This window comes from Erythrolamprus reginae, chromosome 4, assembly GCF_031021105.1.
Source record: "Erythrolamprus reginae isolate rEryReg1 chromosome 4, rEryReg1.hap1, whole genome shotgun sequence".
NCBI classification, from domain to species: domain Eukaryota; kingdom Metazoa; phylum Chordata; class Lepidosauria; order Squamata; family Dipsadidae; genus Erythrolamprus; species Erythrolamprus reginae.
The window spans coordinates 88,268,041-88,285,382 of NC_091953.1; the positions used below are offsets into that span (position 1 = coordinate 88,268,041).

The following is a 17,342-nucleotide window of genomic DNA, read 5'->3' on the forward strand; positions in this document are numbered from 1 at the left end:
GTTTGCAACCAGAGCATTCTCTTTCAATTATACATCATGCTTCTGCTGCAGAGGTGAAAATCAGTTTTTGATACTTTAATATATATATATATTATTTACTGAAAGTAATGTTGTACCTTGCTTGATAGAAATCAGAAATATATTGGAAACTAATGTGCAGAAGGAATGAAAAGGGAATATTATCTTATGTTGCTATGGCATTTCAGTTTGATTGTTTCAAGTGCAACTTGATTTCACAGATGATTACCTCTAGAAATGAAGAGTCATTCCAATATTCCCAGTGATAATGTGCTATTTTGCAAAACCTGATAAATTAGCACACTTTGAGAGGAGACACTTTGTGAGGCTCTCTGGGCAATTTCTTTCTCAGTTTTATTTGTCTTCAAACTATTAATAATTGCCATTAATTAATAGGAACAATCTAAAAGAAACCTAATTCCCTTTATATTGCACTGTTATCAGACATTGACAGTGACTTTAAATGCTGCCGATACAAGCAGATGCTGGTGAATATTTTTCCATGTTTTGTTCTCAGGTTTCCACATATAGACAAGCACTGTCTTTCTGATAGTAGCTGAGTATCTGACACTCACAAAATTAATTTAGTTCTTCAGTAATCCTATCACTCTAGTCACCCCCTTGAAATCAGGTAAAGAGATAGCTAGGGTTCTGTCAATCTTGTGGAGGAATTTAGAGAATGCCCATATTTATGATCTAACATAAATATAAAACAAGCTACAAAATGACAGGGAGCTGCTTCTTTGAATTTTGTTTGAAACCCAGTAAAAAATAAGTGCATGGAGGGAGGGAATCCAGGTTTAAATTGTTTTCTACTTACGGTATACCTTAGAACATTTGTCTGTGCATATAACAAACCAGCTCAAATCCCAGGGTGTAATATAATCAACATCATTTAACTTCCTTATTTTCTTCTCCCTCTATTAGAATCTGTTACCTGGTATACATATTGACAAGATGTTAGTCAAGGCCACTTCAAAAGTGTTCAATCATGTGTTCACGTTTTTTTTTCCAATCTCAGCAGATCACCAAGAAGGAAAAGTTGTTCTATATTCAAACTTTTTAAAAACTTTTTTTGTATTCTGAACTTGCTACATAAAATATACTAAGAGTGTTTCTTACATGATCTTCCTTTAGCCCAGAGATTCAGCCATGTTTGTCTTATTCATGTCTGTAGTACCTCTTCCCCAAAAAGAAAAAAAGGACAATGTCCTTCTACGTACATAGTTTTTTCTTTGGAGGAAAAGAAATTTGATCACTCCTGTGTTGCAGAATGGATAGGATTAAGACACAGTAAATGTATGATCACAATTAGAACCTGTGCTAGAAGAGGAAGCATGCTTCAGGACTCAATGGCCAAAGTATTCCAGCTGGCAGTGTCCAGGAGAAGGGCCTTCTCTACCTAGCTCCTGTCCTTTGGAACATTTTACCCCCGATATATGATTGGCTCCCTCCCTTCTGACCTTCTGCAGGGGGAAGCAGCACACCTAACAGTGAGAGCATCACTTTAGACGTGATCTCCAAAGATGGGTCTTCGGAGAGGGGCAGCACAAAAATCCAATTTAATAAGAATATTTAATAAGATTGATGGATTAAGAGGTAATGCCATATTACCATACTGCATTCTGTTCTCTGCCTCCCCATCTTTTAACTATAATTTTATCTTGATAGGGATTTCTATTTTTATTGTTGTAAAGATATTTAATTGTTAGGATTTTAATGCTTAAATGCTGAAAGCTGCTCAGAGTCATTTTGTTGTGAGAAGAACAACAAACAAACAAACAAATTGTCTTGTGAGCTGTCCCAAGCCCATGGAGATGGGTGGCATACTAGTCCAATAAACAAACAAATAAACAAACAAACAAACAAACAAATAATAATGATTAGATTTTGAAAAAAAAATAATATACCACAGTCACCACTGCATGTCTCTTTCCATATTATTACTAATGAGCTATGTTGTACTGTATTGCCCTAATACTCTGTTGACACAATGTTCCCCACATTGTGTGAAGAGAAATGAAAAATCATTTCATCAAGTATCATTTTGGCAGAAAGTCGTGATATATGACTAATGTTTAAACACATGCCCTACAGCGGTGAGCACTTCTTCCTTATGGCTACATTTAATTTTATCTTTTAGTCGAAATGTTTTTTTTCCTATACCACAATATAAATTCTTGTTACTTTCTAAAATAGCTTTACAAAATAATTCATATCAATTAAGAACATAATTCAGTTCAGAATAAGAAAAATATGCACTTGCTTTAACAATCATTTTCCAGTTACCTAAAATTGCACCAAAGATTAAGTTTTCAGAAAAAAACTGCATCACATCAGCTTTATTCCCAAAAGAATGATTTGAGATAATAACTTTTATCTTTACGTGTCAAAATAAACCCTGTATGAGGCTCAATTTCTAAAGTATAGCTATTCCTCGACTTACAAATGTTAATTTAGTGACTGTTCAATGTTACAACAACACTAAGAAAAGGGGGGACTTAAGGCTGTTTTTCACATGCGGCATTTCTATAGTCATGTAATCAAAATTCAGGTGCTTTCAATTGACTCATATTTATGATGGTTGCGGTGATCTGGGGTCATGTGATCACCTTTTGCAACCTTCTGACAAGTAAAATCAATGGGAAAGCCACATTCATTTAACAACGATGCTACTAACTTAACAATTGCAGTGATTCACTTAACAAAAATGGTAAGAAAAGTTATAAAATGGTCAAAATTCACTTAACGAAATTTTCACTTAGCAACATAAATCATGGACTCAATAAGCGTAAGCCTGTATCATTATTTCAAGACAGGTAACACTTTTGAATGATCAGACAACATACGTACCTACACTCCAGTCCATTTCTTCAACAGCATCCCCATATAAGCCATGCTTGCTCTTTCCTCTAAAAGCTAGTGATGCATAAAGAGCTGTATGGACTTGAGGGTATGATAGGAATAGGAGAAATGGTTTATCAATATTCCTGAAATAGAGATAGTAATGAAACAAAGATAGATCTTGGTTCCAGCCTAAAAATGAACATATTGTTTGTAGCTGAACAAAATTACTAAGGCAGATTGATTAAAAAGAGTGATCTCTCTCTCACACACACTCACTATCTCACTATCTGTCTGTCTATCTGTCTGTTGAGGGGGCTGTTCTGAACCAAGGTGTAACCCACCAAGCTGCAGTGCCAGACAGCAGGCTTATCATAGAAACATAGAAGACTGATGGCAGAAAAAGACCTCATGATCCATCTAGTTTTCCCTTATACTATTTCCTGTGTTTTATCTTAGGATGGATATATGTTTATCCCAGGCATGTTTAAATTCAGTTACTGTGGATTTACCAACCATGTCTGCTGGAAGTTTGTTCCAAGCATCTACTACTCTTTCAGTAAAATAATATTTTCTCACGTTACTTCTAATCTTTCCCCAACTAACCTCAGATTGTGTCCCCTTGTTCTTGTGTTCACTTTCCTATTAAAAACACTTCCTTCCTGAACCTTATTTAACCCTTTAACATATTTAAATGTTTCGATCATGTCCCCCCTTTCCCTTCTGTCCTCCAGACCAGCGTTTCCCAACCGGTGTGCCGCGGCACACTGGTGTGCCGCGAGACATGGCCAGGTGTGCCACCAAGCTTCAGCTGGGCGGGGCGCTGCCGGTACTTCCGTCCTGGGGCTCCCGCTCGCAGCTGTCCCCTGCCTCCTGCTCGATGCCGCGGTTTTCGGCGCTCTCCTGCTGGGCCCCAAAGAAGGAAGGCAGGAAGAAGGAGAGCTCCATTCTTCACACCTTTTTCCCGCCTTCTTTCTTTGGGGCCCAGCAGGAGAGCGCCGAAAACCGCGGCATCGAGCAGGAGGCGGGGGACAGCTGCGAGCGGGAGCCCCAGGACGGAAGTACCGGCAGCGCCCCGCCCAGCTGGAGCTCCTCTGGCGTCGACGGCAAGTGTCCGATGGGAGCGGGGGGGGTGGCCGCAGCAGCCGCAGGCAGTCGGGGGAGATGGCGGCGGCGAGAGGGATCGCTCGCTCGCTCGCTCTCAGCTGACTGCAAGTGGGAGCCCTGACGGTGGCGGTTGGACGTGCTGCTGGACGTCGTACATGCTGGCGCTGCGTGCCTGGCATATACGGTGTCCAGCACCACGTCCAGCTGCTGCCGTCAGGGCTCCCGCTTGCAGTCAGCTGAGAGAGAGAGAGAAAGAGAGACATATAAGAGGCAGAGAGTGAGAGAAAGAGAGACATAGCAAGAGAGGCAGAGAAAGAGAGACAGAGCAAGAAAGAGAGAGAGACAGCAAGAGAGGCAGAGAAAGAGAGATAGAGAAAGAGAAAGAGAGAGAGAAAGAGAGACATAGCAAGAGAGGCAGAGAGAGAGAAAAAGAAAGAGACATAGCAAGAGAAAAAGAGAGACTTAGCAAGAGAGGCACAGAGAGAGAAAGAGAGATAGCAAGAGAGGCAAAGAGAAAGAAAGAGACATATAGCAAGACAGTGAAAGAGAGAGAGAGAGCAAGAGAGAGAGAAAAAAGCAAGAAAGAGATAGCAAGAGAGACAGAGAGAGAGAGCAAGGGAGAGAGAAAGACATAGAGGAAGGGAAGGAGGGAGAGAGAAAGAGAGCAAAAAAGAGAGGAAGAAAGAAAGAAAGAGGGATGGAGAGAGAGAATGAAGGGAAGGAAGGAAAAGAGAGAAAGAGGGAGAAATAGAGCGAAAGGGAGGAAGAGAGAGGGGTTTTTTGTCCAAACTTTTCTTTAGCCCGCCCCCCCCCCCTTTCAGTGTTCCCCAGGATTTTGAAAATACGAATAATGTGCCGCGGCTCAAAAAAGGTTGGGAAACACTGCTCCAGACTATACAGATTGAGTTCATTAAGTGTTTCCTGAAACGTTTTATGCTTATGACCGTCCACCATTTTTGTAGCCCATCTTTGGACCCGTTCAATTTTATCAATATCTTTTTGTAGATGAGGTCTCCAGAACTGAACACAGTATTCCAAATGTGGTCTCACCAGTGCTCTATACAGCGGGATCAAAATCTCCCTCTTCCTACTTGTTATACCTCTAGCTATGCAGCCAAGCATTCTACTTGCTTTCCCTACTGCCTGACTGCACTGTTCACCCATTTTGAGACTGTCAGAAATCACTACTCCCAAATTCTTCTCTTCTGAAGTTTTTGCTAGCACAGAACTGCAAATATAATACTCAGATTGAGGATTCCTTTTGCCCAAGTGCATTATTTTACATTTGGAAACAATAAACTGCAGTTTCCATTGCTTTGACCACTTGTCTAGTAACGATAAATCATTTGCCATATTACAGACGCCTCCAGGAATATCAACCCTATTGCACACTTTAGAGTCATCGGCAAATAGGCAAACCTTCCCTACCAAACCTTCCCCTATGTCATTCACAAACATATTAAAAAGAATAGGACCCAGAACAGACCCTTGTGGCACATGATGAAGCCCACTTTGTCCCAATGGTGTGGAAAATCCTCTGACCGTAGAGCCATGAATAACTGACATTGTCCCCCAAAAGCCGGGAACATATTTACATCTCCATTGAATTTATCTGGTGCAGCAACAGGGCAATTTCTCCTTGGAGCCAGAGCAGGGGGAGCCGCCTGGCCTTGAAGCTGAGCCAGCTGGCCAGCCACTGAATTTAACTGTTGCCTAATCTGCTGATTCTCATCACCAAGTTGATCCTTGATTTTAATTGGTGTGTGTGTGTGTGTGTGTGTGGACCGGGGCAGAAGTCAATCTGTTCTGTCCCAAGGATGCCCCCCCAAGAAATAGGTCCATAAACAGAAATTTGACAAGATTTAGGCATGTAATTCTGATAGTTTAGCAGCATAGAGGTTTAACATTTAAAATGCATCAGTAAAGCAAGAAATAAGTCCATTCGTTTTCAGATGTTCATTAGAGTCTCAAACAGAAAGCCAAAAAAATTCCAAATAGTTCTCTTTGATCCAATCTCTAATTAACATGACTCACTCTGAGTTGGCAGGAAGCCCAGAAACCAAGATTTCACCTTCTTATTTTGTAATTCACATAAATAGTCCAAAAGCCAAATATGATCACCCACCTATCACATTCAAAAGTTGACTTCTGCACTGGCTTGTCACGAGACTCACCTTTAAATAGCCAAAAGGTGTGGCCAAGTGTTCTAGAGACCTATTCACGTGGAGACCAGAGACCTATTCACGTGGAGACCTCCTCATGCTCAGCCGCTCATGCCTTCTGACACTTCTGCAAACCCTGGCATCAAGAAGAGGCTCCTTCCTCATCTCCTGAGTCACTCATATGCAACATCCTGGTTGACTTTCAGCTTCTGACCCCATATCTTCTCTCACCTCCTCACTATCATATTCAGGTGCCAGATACACTGGCCTATGACACCAACACACACCCATCTCTCGATCCTCAGGATCCGTGATCAGATGCACAGGCAGGATGGGGATGGGCCACAACACTGTCTGTCTGTCTGTCTGTCTGTCTGTCTGTCTGTCTGTCTGTCTATCTATCTATCTATCTATCTATCTATCTCTAGGAACATAGGGCTACAATGATAAATACAGAAAGATAGAAGTCATTATTTACAAATGTCTATTTTCAGGAGATAATTGCTTATGACAATCATTAAATGTTGTACCTCATGATTCTTGATAAATGTATATTTTCTTTTAGGTACACTGACAAATTCCTGTTTGTCCAATCACATTTGGCCAAAAAAGAATCGAATTCTACTCTATTCTATTCTATTCTATTCTATTCTATTCTATTCTATTCTATTGACAGTCCCTGGGGCAATACCAGGGATGCCTTGCAACACAGGAGTTCTTGATCCCAGAACATATCTAACAAATAGTTCATACACATGGGCATAATGTTATTTGAGGGTTTTCTTTTTAAGTCCACCTGATTGACAGCAAGCTTAAAGAATCCTAGCAATTAATATCCTTAAGAGTATAAAATCGCAGATAATCAAATTTTCTTGTAGATTTGGGTGAAAGTCAGAAAGTGAGTGACTCCTGTGATCTTGAAAATGGAATGGCAGATCAGCTTCTAAGAGGGAGAGTTTGCAATAACATTAACATCCTGTTTTATTAACTCAAGCATTCCATTTCCTCTGAAAATTTACCACTATTCCATTCTATACAATTTGTCAAGCAGGTCTTGCTTTGCAGGAGAGGCGGAGTAATGACACAGACACATGAGCTGGATTTAAAACTGGGTCATTTTTATTAAAATAAATTTGCATAATTTATTAATTAAATTAGCATAATTAACATAATTAACTATGACCCTAACAAGGACCCGCAGGGTCAAACAATTGCTTCCGGGGTGGAAAATGACGTAGAATAAACTTCCGGGGCAACTTCTGGGCGTAGCTCCATGCTAGTCCAGGTGAGGGACCCCTCCCTCAGCTGAGACTATGCCATGCACTTGCATGCGGGAGGTCCCACCGGCTAACCCCTACAAGGGGAATTAAATGGGCGGGACCCAAAGACAGGTTCCCCCAATTGCTCAGGTCGCTTCCACCACAAGCCTTTGGAGAGAATCTGTCAATCATCCCCAAAGATGCCCAACGGAGAACACGCAGTTGCTAAACCACCACCCAGTTTTCCGCCCCTAACCTGCCATGGAGTGGGGGTCAGATCTCTATCTTGGCCCCCCGACTCCCCCCTCTAACTGCACCAGCTCACGCAGTGACCGCTGCAGGTCCTGTAAGAAAATGGTGTTCCCCTGTTCTGACAGGTGAACACCGTCAGCCCGGTAAAGCCATGGCTGATCTATGGTGATGTGGGGATGGGCCACTACAACCCCACCTAACTCTCTAACTATCCTTCCCAGGGCTTTATTAACTCTCCGCCTAACCCGGTGAATGGCCCTAAGGGAAATGGTGTCCCTCCAAGTGATCCTCGGGAGGATCTCAGACCACACCACTTGTGTGGTGGGCCACACAGTGCGAAGCCTCCGCAGGTCCTTGCTAGCCTGGCAGATCAAGGGCAGACCTCCAAGCAGGCACAGGTCATTGCCACTGAGGTGCAAGACCAGCCATCTGGGCACAGCAATGGGATGCTGCCCTCCCAGCAACAGCGGCAGGAGACCTTCCCACCGCATGCCTCTTCCTCCCATCCAGAAGATGTTGACCCATCAGCCCAAAGACAGCTGGGTCCCCACGGGGCTTCTTGCTGCTGAGCGGCCGGCCCAAAATATCATACTGTGGCCGCAGAGCAACGCCGTTGGTCTCGTACTGGCATGGCTACCTAGAAGAGGACACAGAGAGGTTACCTAGCCTAAGACCGTGACCTAGATCCTCAGCAGGCCTAACGTAACCCAAATATGTTGCTGACCGCCAGCGGCCGATCTCCCAAATCCTCTGGGCCGGGAAACCTGAAAGTGCTGCGCTAGTGGCGCCGCCGATACAGAACGAATGTGTTCCATAGCCGGCGGGATCAATGCCCACCTTAGCCATAGCTCTGGACACTAAAACCCAGAATTGATAGCGGGTCAGGGGGTACCGTCCTGGTGTTTAAAAAGGTACCCCTGCCCCCTCAAGCCACAAAAGTGACGCAGAGCAGCCACCGGGCACACAGACTGGTCGGTGGCTGCACTAAGCTCTATCCTAACCCCTCTATGTAACTGATCTGTCTTGGAATGTCTCACCAAAAGGGAGACACCCCCCTCCCTAAACTCTAGATCAGTGTACTGGAAGGCACGGAGCGACCTGTCAGCCTGCGAGGAGGCCATAGCCTCGCTGACCCGCAGGGCCCCAAAAAACATGACACAAGTCGCTGCCCTAAAAAGACGGGCCTCGTACAGAGAGGCACAAAGACTGTCCAAAGCTTGATTAATCAGCGACAGCTGCTGCACCGTCAGAGCCTGGCGAGTATCAGAAGGGGTCCCCTGTCACTCCCTCACCCAGCCTTCCAGCATCTTCCGAATGCGGAAGTCACCAGAGAAGTCCATAAACCCACCCGCCTTGGACAGAAAGGCGAGGCCGGCTAACTTGGACCTAATCGTCCTAACTGAAAGGCCACGCTGCCTAAGTTGGACACAAAATTCTGCCAGGTGTTCCACTGGGGCAGGCCAACTATGGGGGTAACCCCTATCCTGCCTGAAATCCCCCAACTCCTTACCTGCATGCTGGTAAGCCCTCAGGGTGCCTGGTGCCACTGAGAGGGCCATAGCCCTGCAGGCCTCTTCTCTCCACTGCTCGGGAGCCCGCTCAGGCTCCAAAGGTGGTCGGGAAAAGCCTCTGGTGACGCTCGGGCCCACGGGGCCAGGGTCCGAAACCTGGACAACTGACCACGGGACAAGGCATCAGCAATCCCGTTGTCTAACCCGGGGACATGTCTAGCCAAAAACAAGGCGTTTAGGGACAAAGACCTGTGCACAAAATGGCGGACAAGCCGCATAACCCTGTCGCTCTTGGAGGACAGGGCGTTCACAACATGGACAACCGCCAGTTTGTCACACTAAAAGTGCACGGTCTTGTCCCTAAATTGCTCCCCCCAAAGCTCTAAGGCCACTACCAAGGGGAAGAGCTCTAAAAAGGTCAAGTCCTTAACCAGGAGAGAGGCCCTCCATTCCGGAGGCCAAGCAGACCAGCACCACTGGTCACCTAACACAACCCCAAAACCACAGGTCCCCGCAGCATCTGAACACAACTGCAACTCAGCTTCCAAAAGAAGCTCGTGCCTCCAAAATGACAACCCATTAAACCATTCTACGAACTCCCGCCATACGCACAGGTCAGCCCTGACCCCGGCACATAAGCGGGTATGATGATGGGGCAAACGGAGCCCCTTCATCGCACTGTACAACCCCCATGAAAATGCCCGACCAGGAACAATGACCCGGCAGGCAAAATTCAGAATCCCCGCTAATTCTTGCAGTTGCCGAAGGGTGATCTTCCTGCAGCCCAACACTAGATCGAGTTTATCCCGAATCTTGACTAATTTGTCCAGGGGCAATCTAGAAGATTGCTCCTCTGAGTCCAATTCAATACCAAGAAAGGTAATCTTGGTAGCAGGGCCCTCAGTCTTCTCAGAGGCTAAAGGCACCCCCAACTGAGCGCAAAGGGCTTCGAAGTCCCACATTAGAGCAAAGCATTGCTCTGAACGTGCAGGCCCTGCCATCAAGAAATCATCAAGGTAGTGAACGACTGAACCCAGACCACTGCGCCTCCTGAGCGCCCACTCCAAGAAGGTGCTAAAGCTCTCAAAAAGAGAGCAAGAGACAGAGCAACCCATTGGCAATGCTCTGTCAACATAAAAACCACCTTCGAAGTGGAATCCCAAGAGCTCGAAGTCGTCTGGGTGTATGGGGAGGAGTCGGAATGCCAACTTAATGTCGCATTTACCCATAAGGGCTCCAACCCCACACTTCCTAACCATGGCCACGGCTGCATCAAAGGATGCGTACCGGACTGAACAAAGTTAGTCAGGAATGAAATCATTCACTGACTCCCCTTTTGGAAAAGACAAGTGGTGAATCAACCTAAATTCACCACTCGCCTTTTTGGGGACCACCCCCAACGGAGACACCCTAAAATTTGGGGAGGGCGTGTCCGGGAAAGGCCCCAGAACCCTGCCCTCGGCCACTTCCTTCTTTATCTTTGCCCTAACTATGTCCTCATGTCCCACAACCGATCTAAGGTTGTCGGACATGAAGGCTCTCCTAACCCCCATATAAGGGATCCTAAATCCCTCAGAGAATCCTAGCAGGAGAGCATCCGCTCTCAAGCGAGGGTGGTAGTTTTTTAACCAACCCTTAAGTACAGAAAGATTAATTGGGCTGGGCCCATTTTCCCCCAGCAGGTGGGGGTTGCTTCACCTGACCCCCTCCCCTCTTGTCCTTCCCCCTTTTAGGCCGGGGACACACTGAAACGGTGTGGGTACCTCCACAATTCCCACACACATGCCTGTATTTACAAAAGGGGCAAAAACAAGCCCCTTTTGCAGCAAATTCATGACATGGGGGGGAGGCACCCTTTGCAGCACCCCCCGTGACAGCCTTAGCTGGGGTGGAAGCTGGGGAATCCTCCTCCATATAGTGCCCACTTTCTGTTCTATCACATCCTTCTTTCCCAGACATGTACGTTGCTTGGAACCACAAGTCGGGAACTACCATGTCCCAGGGGAGAGTGGGATCAAATGCCACCTGCATCCTGAATGCTTTATCGTAGTGCCTCCAGATAGACCCTTTATATTCGAAATGGGCCCTGACTATCAGGTCTATGTACTTAAGCATTGAGGCAGCCCTAGCCGGCTGCCTCTGAAGCACAATAGTGGCATAGGTCAGGTAAGCGTACAGCCAAGAGCTGAAACACTTACTGACCTTAGTTTTCTTGGGCTTCTCCCCCGGCACCTCCCCCTCCTTATCCTTTTTCGGGACCTCCCTACTTAAGATGGAAAATAGGTCCACGTAATCCCCTTTCCAAGTGGCCTCCTTCACCGATGGATGAAGGTGGAAATCCAGGGGTGTAGCTGGCAGCCCGCACGGGATGGCCCTTGCCCTAATGTTAGCAAACGGATCCCAAACCGTGTTAGCCCCCATTCCCAGCACCCCCGGCCCCGACGGGTAAGCCATCATAGTGGCTGGAGCTATCGCAGCTGAAGCCGACGGGGTCCAACCCCCCGCCCCTGACACCCCAGGCCCCAACGGAAAAGCCATCCCCGGGGCCTGGGCAACCGCAGCCGGAGGGGCAGGCCAGAGACCCTAAAAAATTGACCCCTCTCCCAAAACCCGGCGGGACAAAGGCCTGACCGGGCAGAGGGAGGAGCGGAGGGGGGTGCCAAGTGTGTTGCGACCGAAAGGGGTAGAAGTCATCCAGGGTAGCCCCGGTCCCCCGGGGCCGGGCAACGCCGCCAACTGCCCAGGCTGGGCCCTCTGCCCGGACTGGGCCGCTGCCTCCTCTGGATCTCTTCCAAGGGCCGCAGGCACCAACGTGGAGGCCCCTCCGATGCCGGATCCAGACCTCCATTGCTCGAGGTCGTCCAAATGCTCAAGGACACTGGCCCAAGAGAGAGAAGACGTGTCACTACTAGACCCAGGGGGCACTAACCCCCTCCCCCCATCAGGGCTCCACTCTGAGCCTCTTCCTGGCTCGCTCGAGCCCGAGCAGAGGGCCTCAGAGCCCTCCTCAGCCTCACCACCGGCTGGGCCAGTGTGGCCGGGCCTCTCTGTCTCTTAGGGGCCATTTGAATTATTTATTAGAATTATCAGTAATATTTTATTTATTTATTTATTCATTCATTTATTTATTTATTTTTAGTAGTTATTATTATTATTATTATTATTATTATTATTATTATTATTATTTTGTATTTATTTAAACCAGGAGCCGGAGCCCAAAATTGGCCCCAGCCCCAATAGTAACTGGTGAACCCTGCCTAGGAAGTGGGGCTGCTACAGCTAAAGGGGGCCGAACTGACCTACGCTACTCTCCTCGGTCCCGAGGAGAGGTAGAGCCAGACACACACACACACACCCTCCATGAGGGCCCCACCAATTGAAGGCTAATGGGCCCTCGTGCCAAGTATGCCAACCCCCTCCGTCAGGCCCCACGGAGTGGTCCCACCTCGGTCCTGAGGAGGCCGGGCTCTGATAACCAAAATTAAGGCAACTGGCAAGAGAGGGGTGGCCTTTCCGCCGGACCCCAAGCTGCTACAGCGGTAAGCACCACCAGAAACGGCCTTCGATGAGGCTCCAAGATGTCCGCCGTGACACGAGGCCACCCAAAATGGCGGCCGCGAGCAGACACCCGGCCGAGTGTCTGCTGAGCACGACGAGTCCGGGGGAAAAGGGAGAGCCTCGGGCCTGCACACCCTTTTATAGGGTGTGCAGGCCCTGCCCGGACACGTCACTGATCAGGCCACCCTGGCCTGATCATCGGCCGAGATCTCGCGAAATCTCACGAGATCTTGGCCGAGATCCAAGATGGCAGCTATGCCATGTGTGTTGCGTCTCTCCGAGCCTCCAGCAAAAACCACCAGTGGGTAAGCACCCCCGGCGCTATTCTAGCAATTCAGTGTTACTCACTGAAAGAGCAATAAAGCAAACTCTGTTTGCATATTTATTCGTACTCATTTACCTGGCAATGAAACATGCACATTCTTCTCTTTGATGATGGTCAATTACTTTATCCCTCTAAAACATTCCTTTGTATTTAAATATGAAGGATATAACTCATTTTAAGCTATATCTTACTTAAGAGGAATGAAAAATCACTAATAACCCTAATAGATCATAATTCAAAGTGAGGAATGTTCTTTCATCTAATGCTTGGGTCCAAAAGCAGAGTCCTTTAACATAAGTTGCTTTACATCTTCATTACTTAAAATAAATGTATGTTTAAAGGTATAAGCAGTCAATCAATTCTAATATTCTGAAAGTGTCATTTAATTAAAATTAAACTTACAAGACTGAGATACATAAGACAGACAAATATGCAATTTTGCAAGGTTAATACTCTACATTAATAATTCTTATTCCCCTTTTGTCTATTAAAAATTATAAGTTAGTAGCAATATATGGAAGTGCCTGGGGAACGTCACAATATAAAAATAGCCTGTGCATTTCTGATGTCTGAAACATGCATAGTACTATGGCAATTGCCTTTTTTTCCCCCTTGGGAAGGATTTTGGTCACTGTTAGCCTGTAAGACCATTTCCTGTGCTGTTTTCTTTTCTTTTTCCTCTGAACTACATTAACAACTTCCTTTAAAGTAGGAGAGGTGTGAAGATGGTGCTACTAGTTGCTATTCCTTAGTGTTCGCTGATATATTTTTTTAAAAGGACAATGAATAAGGAGCCATGCATGTCATGTTTCCAGAATCCTTCATTTATAGCAGAAAGCTTCAGGAGTGTGTCCTAAAGTAAAATTGAAATCCCCAGAGCAAAGATGGTTGAACACTCTGAATTTCAGATAAAGAAGCTTTGATCTAGACAGTATTACGCCTGGAACAGAAATTGCATCCCTCAGACAAACCTCTCCTTCAGAATATGTGCCAATGCACTTATTCCCAAGACAATCTATGGAGTCAATGTGCCAATGCAAGACGCAAGCTGGGCATGAAATCGTAAACACAAGGATGGAACATTAATAAGAGTGCAAGGAAGAGGAAAAATGGCTCGATCACTCATTCTGATTATAGCAATCACAAGGCTGACAAGCGGCTTGTGAGAAAGTTGCTCATGGGATTGGCAGTGATGGGAATTGTATAATATTATGTAAACTTGAAAGAGGTTTTTGTTGTTACAGACTAAAGAGTAGGTACAACTGACCCTTTATAATTAGGTATTAATTTTTAAGTGCTCTGGACAAATTTTAAAATGACTTGAAATGTAAATACCCAAAGAAACAAGAAAAAGAGCAAGTTAATGTTTTTTTTCTCATTTAAAGAAAGAATTTGGTTGTCTTTTAAAGCTGCATATGATCATCATTGTAAAGGTTAGCTTCCTATACAGAAACATTGCTAAATACCTTCAAACATTTCCTTTCCTGAATCATAAATTTGATAAACAACAGTAAAAAAAATTAGGTATTTTAGTTTCCATGAGACTAAAAGAATATATCAATTGGAATAATAGAAAACAAAACCTTATTTTCAGGCATAATCAAATTTTCCTCACTAAGAACAAAAAGTCTGTGTTTGCATAATAGAATAAACTAAAACTTGGTTGGCTAGATTGTAATAAAATATGTAGTAGAGATCTGAGTCACATATTTAGATTGTGGTTCTTTTATGCAAATTAATATAGCTAGGTTAATTTATTAAAGCATAACTAATGCAACCATGAATAAATATAAGATGCAATATAGGATGAACCATGCCAGTTTCCTATGTTCTTTCTCCAGACGTAAAAAGGGAAGATATAAAACTGAATGTTCACTATTCATGTACCTGGTTGATATAAAGTCTTGTCTGAGTAGGCTGTTACAGATTTCCTTCTCTGCTCCAAAGCATGGATGCTACCAGATATGTTGCAGGTAACCATCAAGAATTATATTTTAAATATCATTTCAGGTGAGAATACAATCAAGAACAGGCCTTAGGCAAAGTAATTTGCAGAATTCTGGAAAGTAGCACGATTGCTCTTCACCAGTCCTAAAGTTCTGGATTCAAAAACTCAACCTCAGCTGAAGTGCAGACAAAATGCTCTGACATGAGCAATTTCATGAGAGCTGCACAGTTTTCTGAAGCACCTTGAATGCTATCAGTAAAACACAATAATCGTTTGCTTGTACAAGATGTGTATGTTGAAAATATGAGTGTCAGGGTATCCCTGACCATTAGTTTGAGAACATTTCTTACCCTGTTTCCCCGATAGTAAGACACCCCCGATTGTAAGACGTATCGGGGGTTTCAGGGGGGTCGGCTAATATAAGCTGTACCCCGAAAGTAAAGCATATGTCTTACTTTCGGGGAAACACGGGGGTATTGCCGGGGGGGAGCCCGATGACGTCGCTTCCAAGCTCCCCGCGCGCCCCTCGCCTTCGCCTTGCCACGGCGCCACCGCCTCTTCCCTGGCTTGGCAAAGTGAAGGACGGCGCTGGTCCGAAGCGAACCGAGCGGGCGGCGGCTTGCAGCGAAGGCGCTCGTCCCAGCAACCAAGTCCTGCCGAGGCTCGGCTGCAAGCGGCCAGCGAGGCCGACCAGCTCCGAGGCGAGCGGCCGGAGCTGCGCCCTCCTTCGCCCGCCTCCTTTCCGGCAGGCAGGTGGGGCTGCCCAACTGCGCAGAGTGGCTCCTCCCCTCCAGACACACGCTTCCCCGACACACGTCTGTGGCTCCACGTGTGCATGCCGCTTGGAGCCCTGAGGTTGAACTTGGAAAAGGGCTCACGAGTCTCCTGTCCCGTGGCTGCCCTTCTGGACTCTGGGGAGATGCCTTCGGGAACGTGACCCTTTCAATTTTTTTCCAATGTAAGACATACCCCAAAAGTAAGATGTAGTGGGGCTTTTGGGGGGTAAAAAGAAAGTAAGACACTGTTTTACTTTCGGGGAAACACGGTAGAACTAGAAGATAGTAGCACCTCTTGGAATTGCATAGTCCAGGAATGGTATGTCAGACCACAACCTAAGACCAGCATGGATTTGATGTATTACTTTATTTTTTTGATGAAGTGATTTCTCTTGCCTTCTCCCCAGTAGTAGTTAATCATCTCACCAGAGTAATAGTAAAAAGTAATTAGCAAGACTTTTAGATTAATTGTCAGTATGAATTGTAAAAATTCTGCCTTCATGGCCTTTTATACCAAAAACGATTAGGTGACAGTAAATGTTTTTGCCTGAGACCTTAGATATTTGGTACTAGTCAACACTTGGTTTCATGGATTAATAAATTGTTATAATACAATATGTAATGCAATGATCCAACAAGGAAAATTACTACCTATATGCTTCATTCTGATAGTACTTGTCAAGCTTTGCTTTTGATAGCTAGTTAGCAAAATATAAATCTCTGGTAACTTTCCACATGCAGCTAGTTCATTTTATTTTGTCTGAGTCTAATAGGTTGTATGCTTATCTTTCTAAGTAGACTCAGAGTTGAAACTTTAAAGAAGAACAGAACTTGAAGTTTATCCTGATTTAGTCATGGGTGAATTGAAAAACAAGAGCAAAAAAAGAACAGGAAAGGAACTCAGCACAGCAACTTTAGCAACTCCATAAGAATCTGAGCAGAAGTTGTTTCATCAACCATAGAAACTTAACTTAAAGTTACTAAAGCTAAGAAAGGCTACATGTCTAGCTCCTGGCCCTGTCATCAGGAAAACCCACCCAGTTATACAGACATTTACTTCTATAGACTTTGTATGAAGGTGTAGACTATCATATAGAACACCTATAATCAAAAAAATGTGCCCATAGACATGATAAGATGTGATGATTTCAGAATATAACAGATAATAGAAATTCCTAGCATAGAGGTTTCAGGTATGCATGTCTCTATGTGACGTGGATTCTATAGTTTTAGTCTTCTATTTCAACCTGGCTTTTCCTCAAACATTGCCATTTCATATTAATGCTAAAAATTGGCCAAACTTCATAAAACATTGTGAATGAATTTGATTGACTTTTTTAGTTTTAAGTGAATCATATAGATTATATTTTGAAAATTGTACATAGTTTGTAATAATTATTCATATTTATCATTGAATAATCGAAGCTATATTGAAAAGGTCTTAGATAATGTAGATAGTTCTACCTCCAAACCACCAGCATCATTTACCAAAAACAAAAGCAAAACTTATAAATACCCAGTTCTATAAATGTGTGTACAGTGGTAACTCTACTTAAGAACTTAATTCGTTCTGTGACCGGAT

At 44.8% G+C, this 17,342-nt stretch overlaps 1 protein-coding gene across 7 annotated transcripts in view; it reads right to left on the reverse strand.

The window, feature by feature from the left end:
• The window catches only part of STS (steroid sulfatase), a 175,150-nt gene that overhangs the window by 91,609 nt on the left and 66,199 nt on the right, over positions 1-17,342 (reverse strand). For all 7 annotated transcript variants that reach the window (XM_070750855.1, XM_070750853.1, XM_070750851.1 and 4 more), the window contains one exon: positions 2,872-3,008. In XM_070750855.1, coding sequence (XP_070606956.1) covers positions 2,872-3,008 — 137 coding nt within the window. The remainder of the gene's footprint in view (positions 1-2,871; positions 3,009-17,342) is intronic.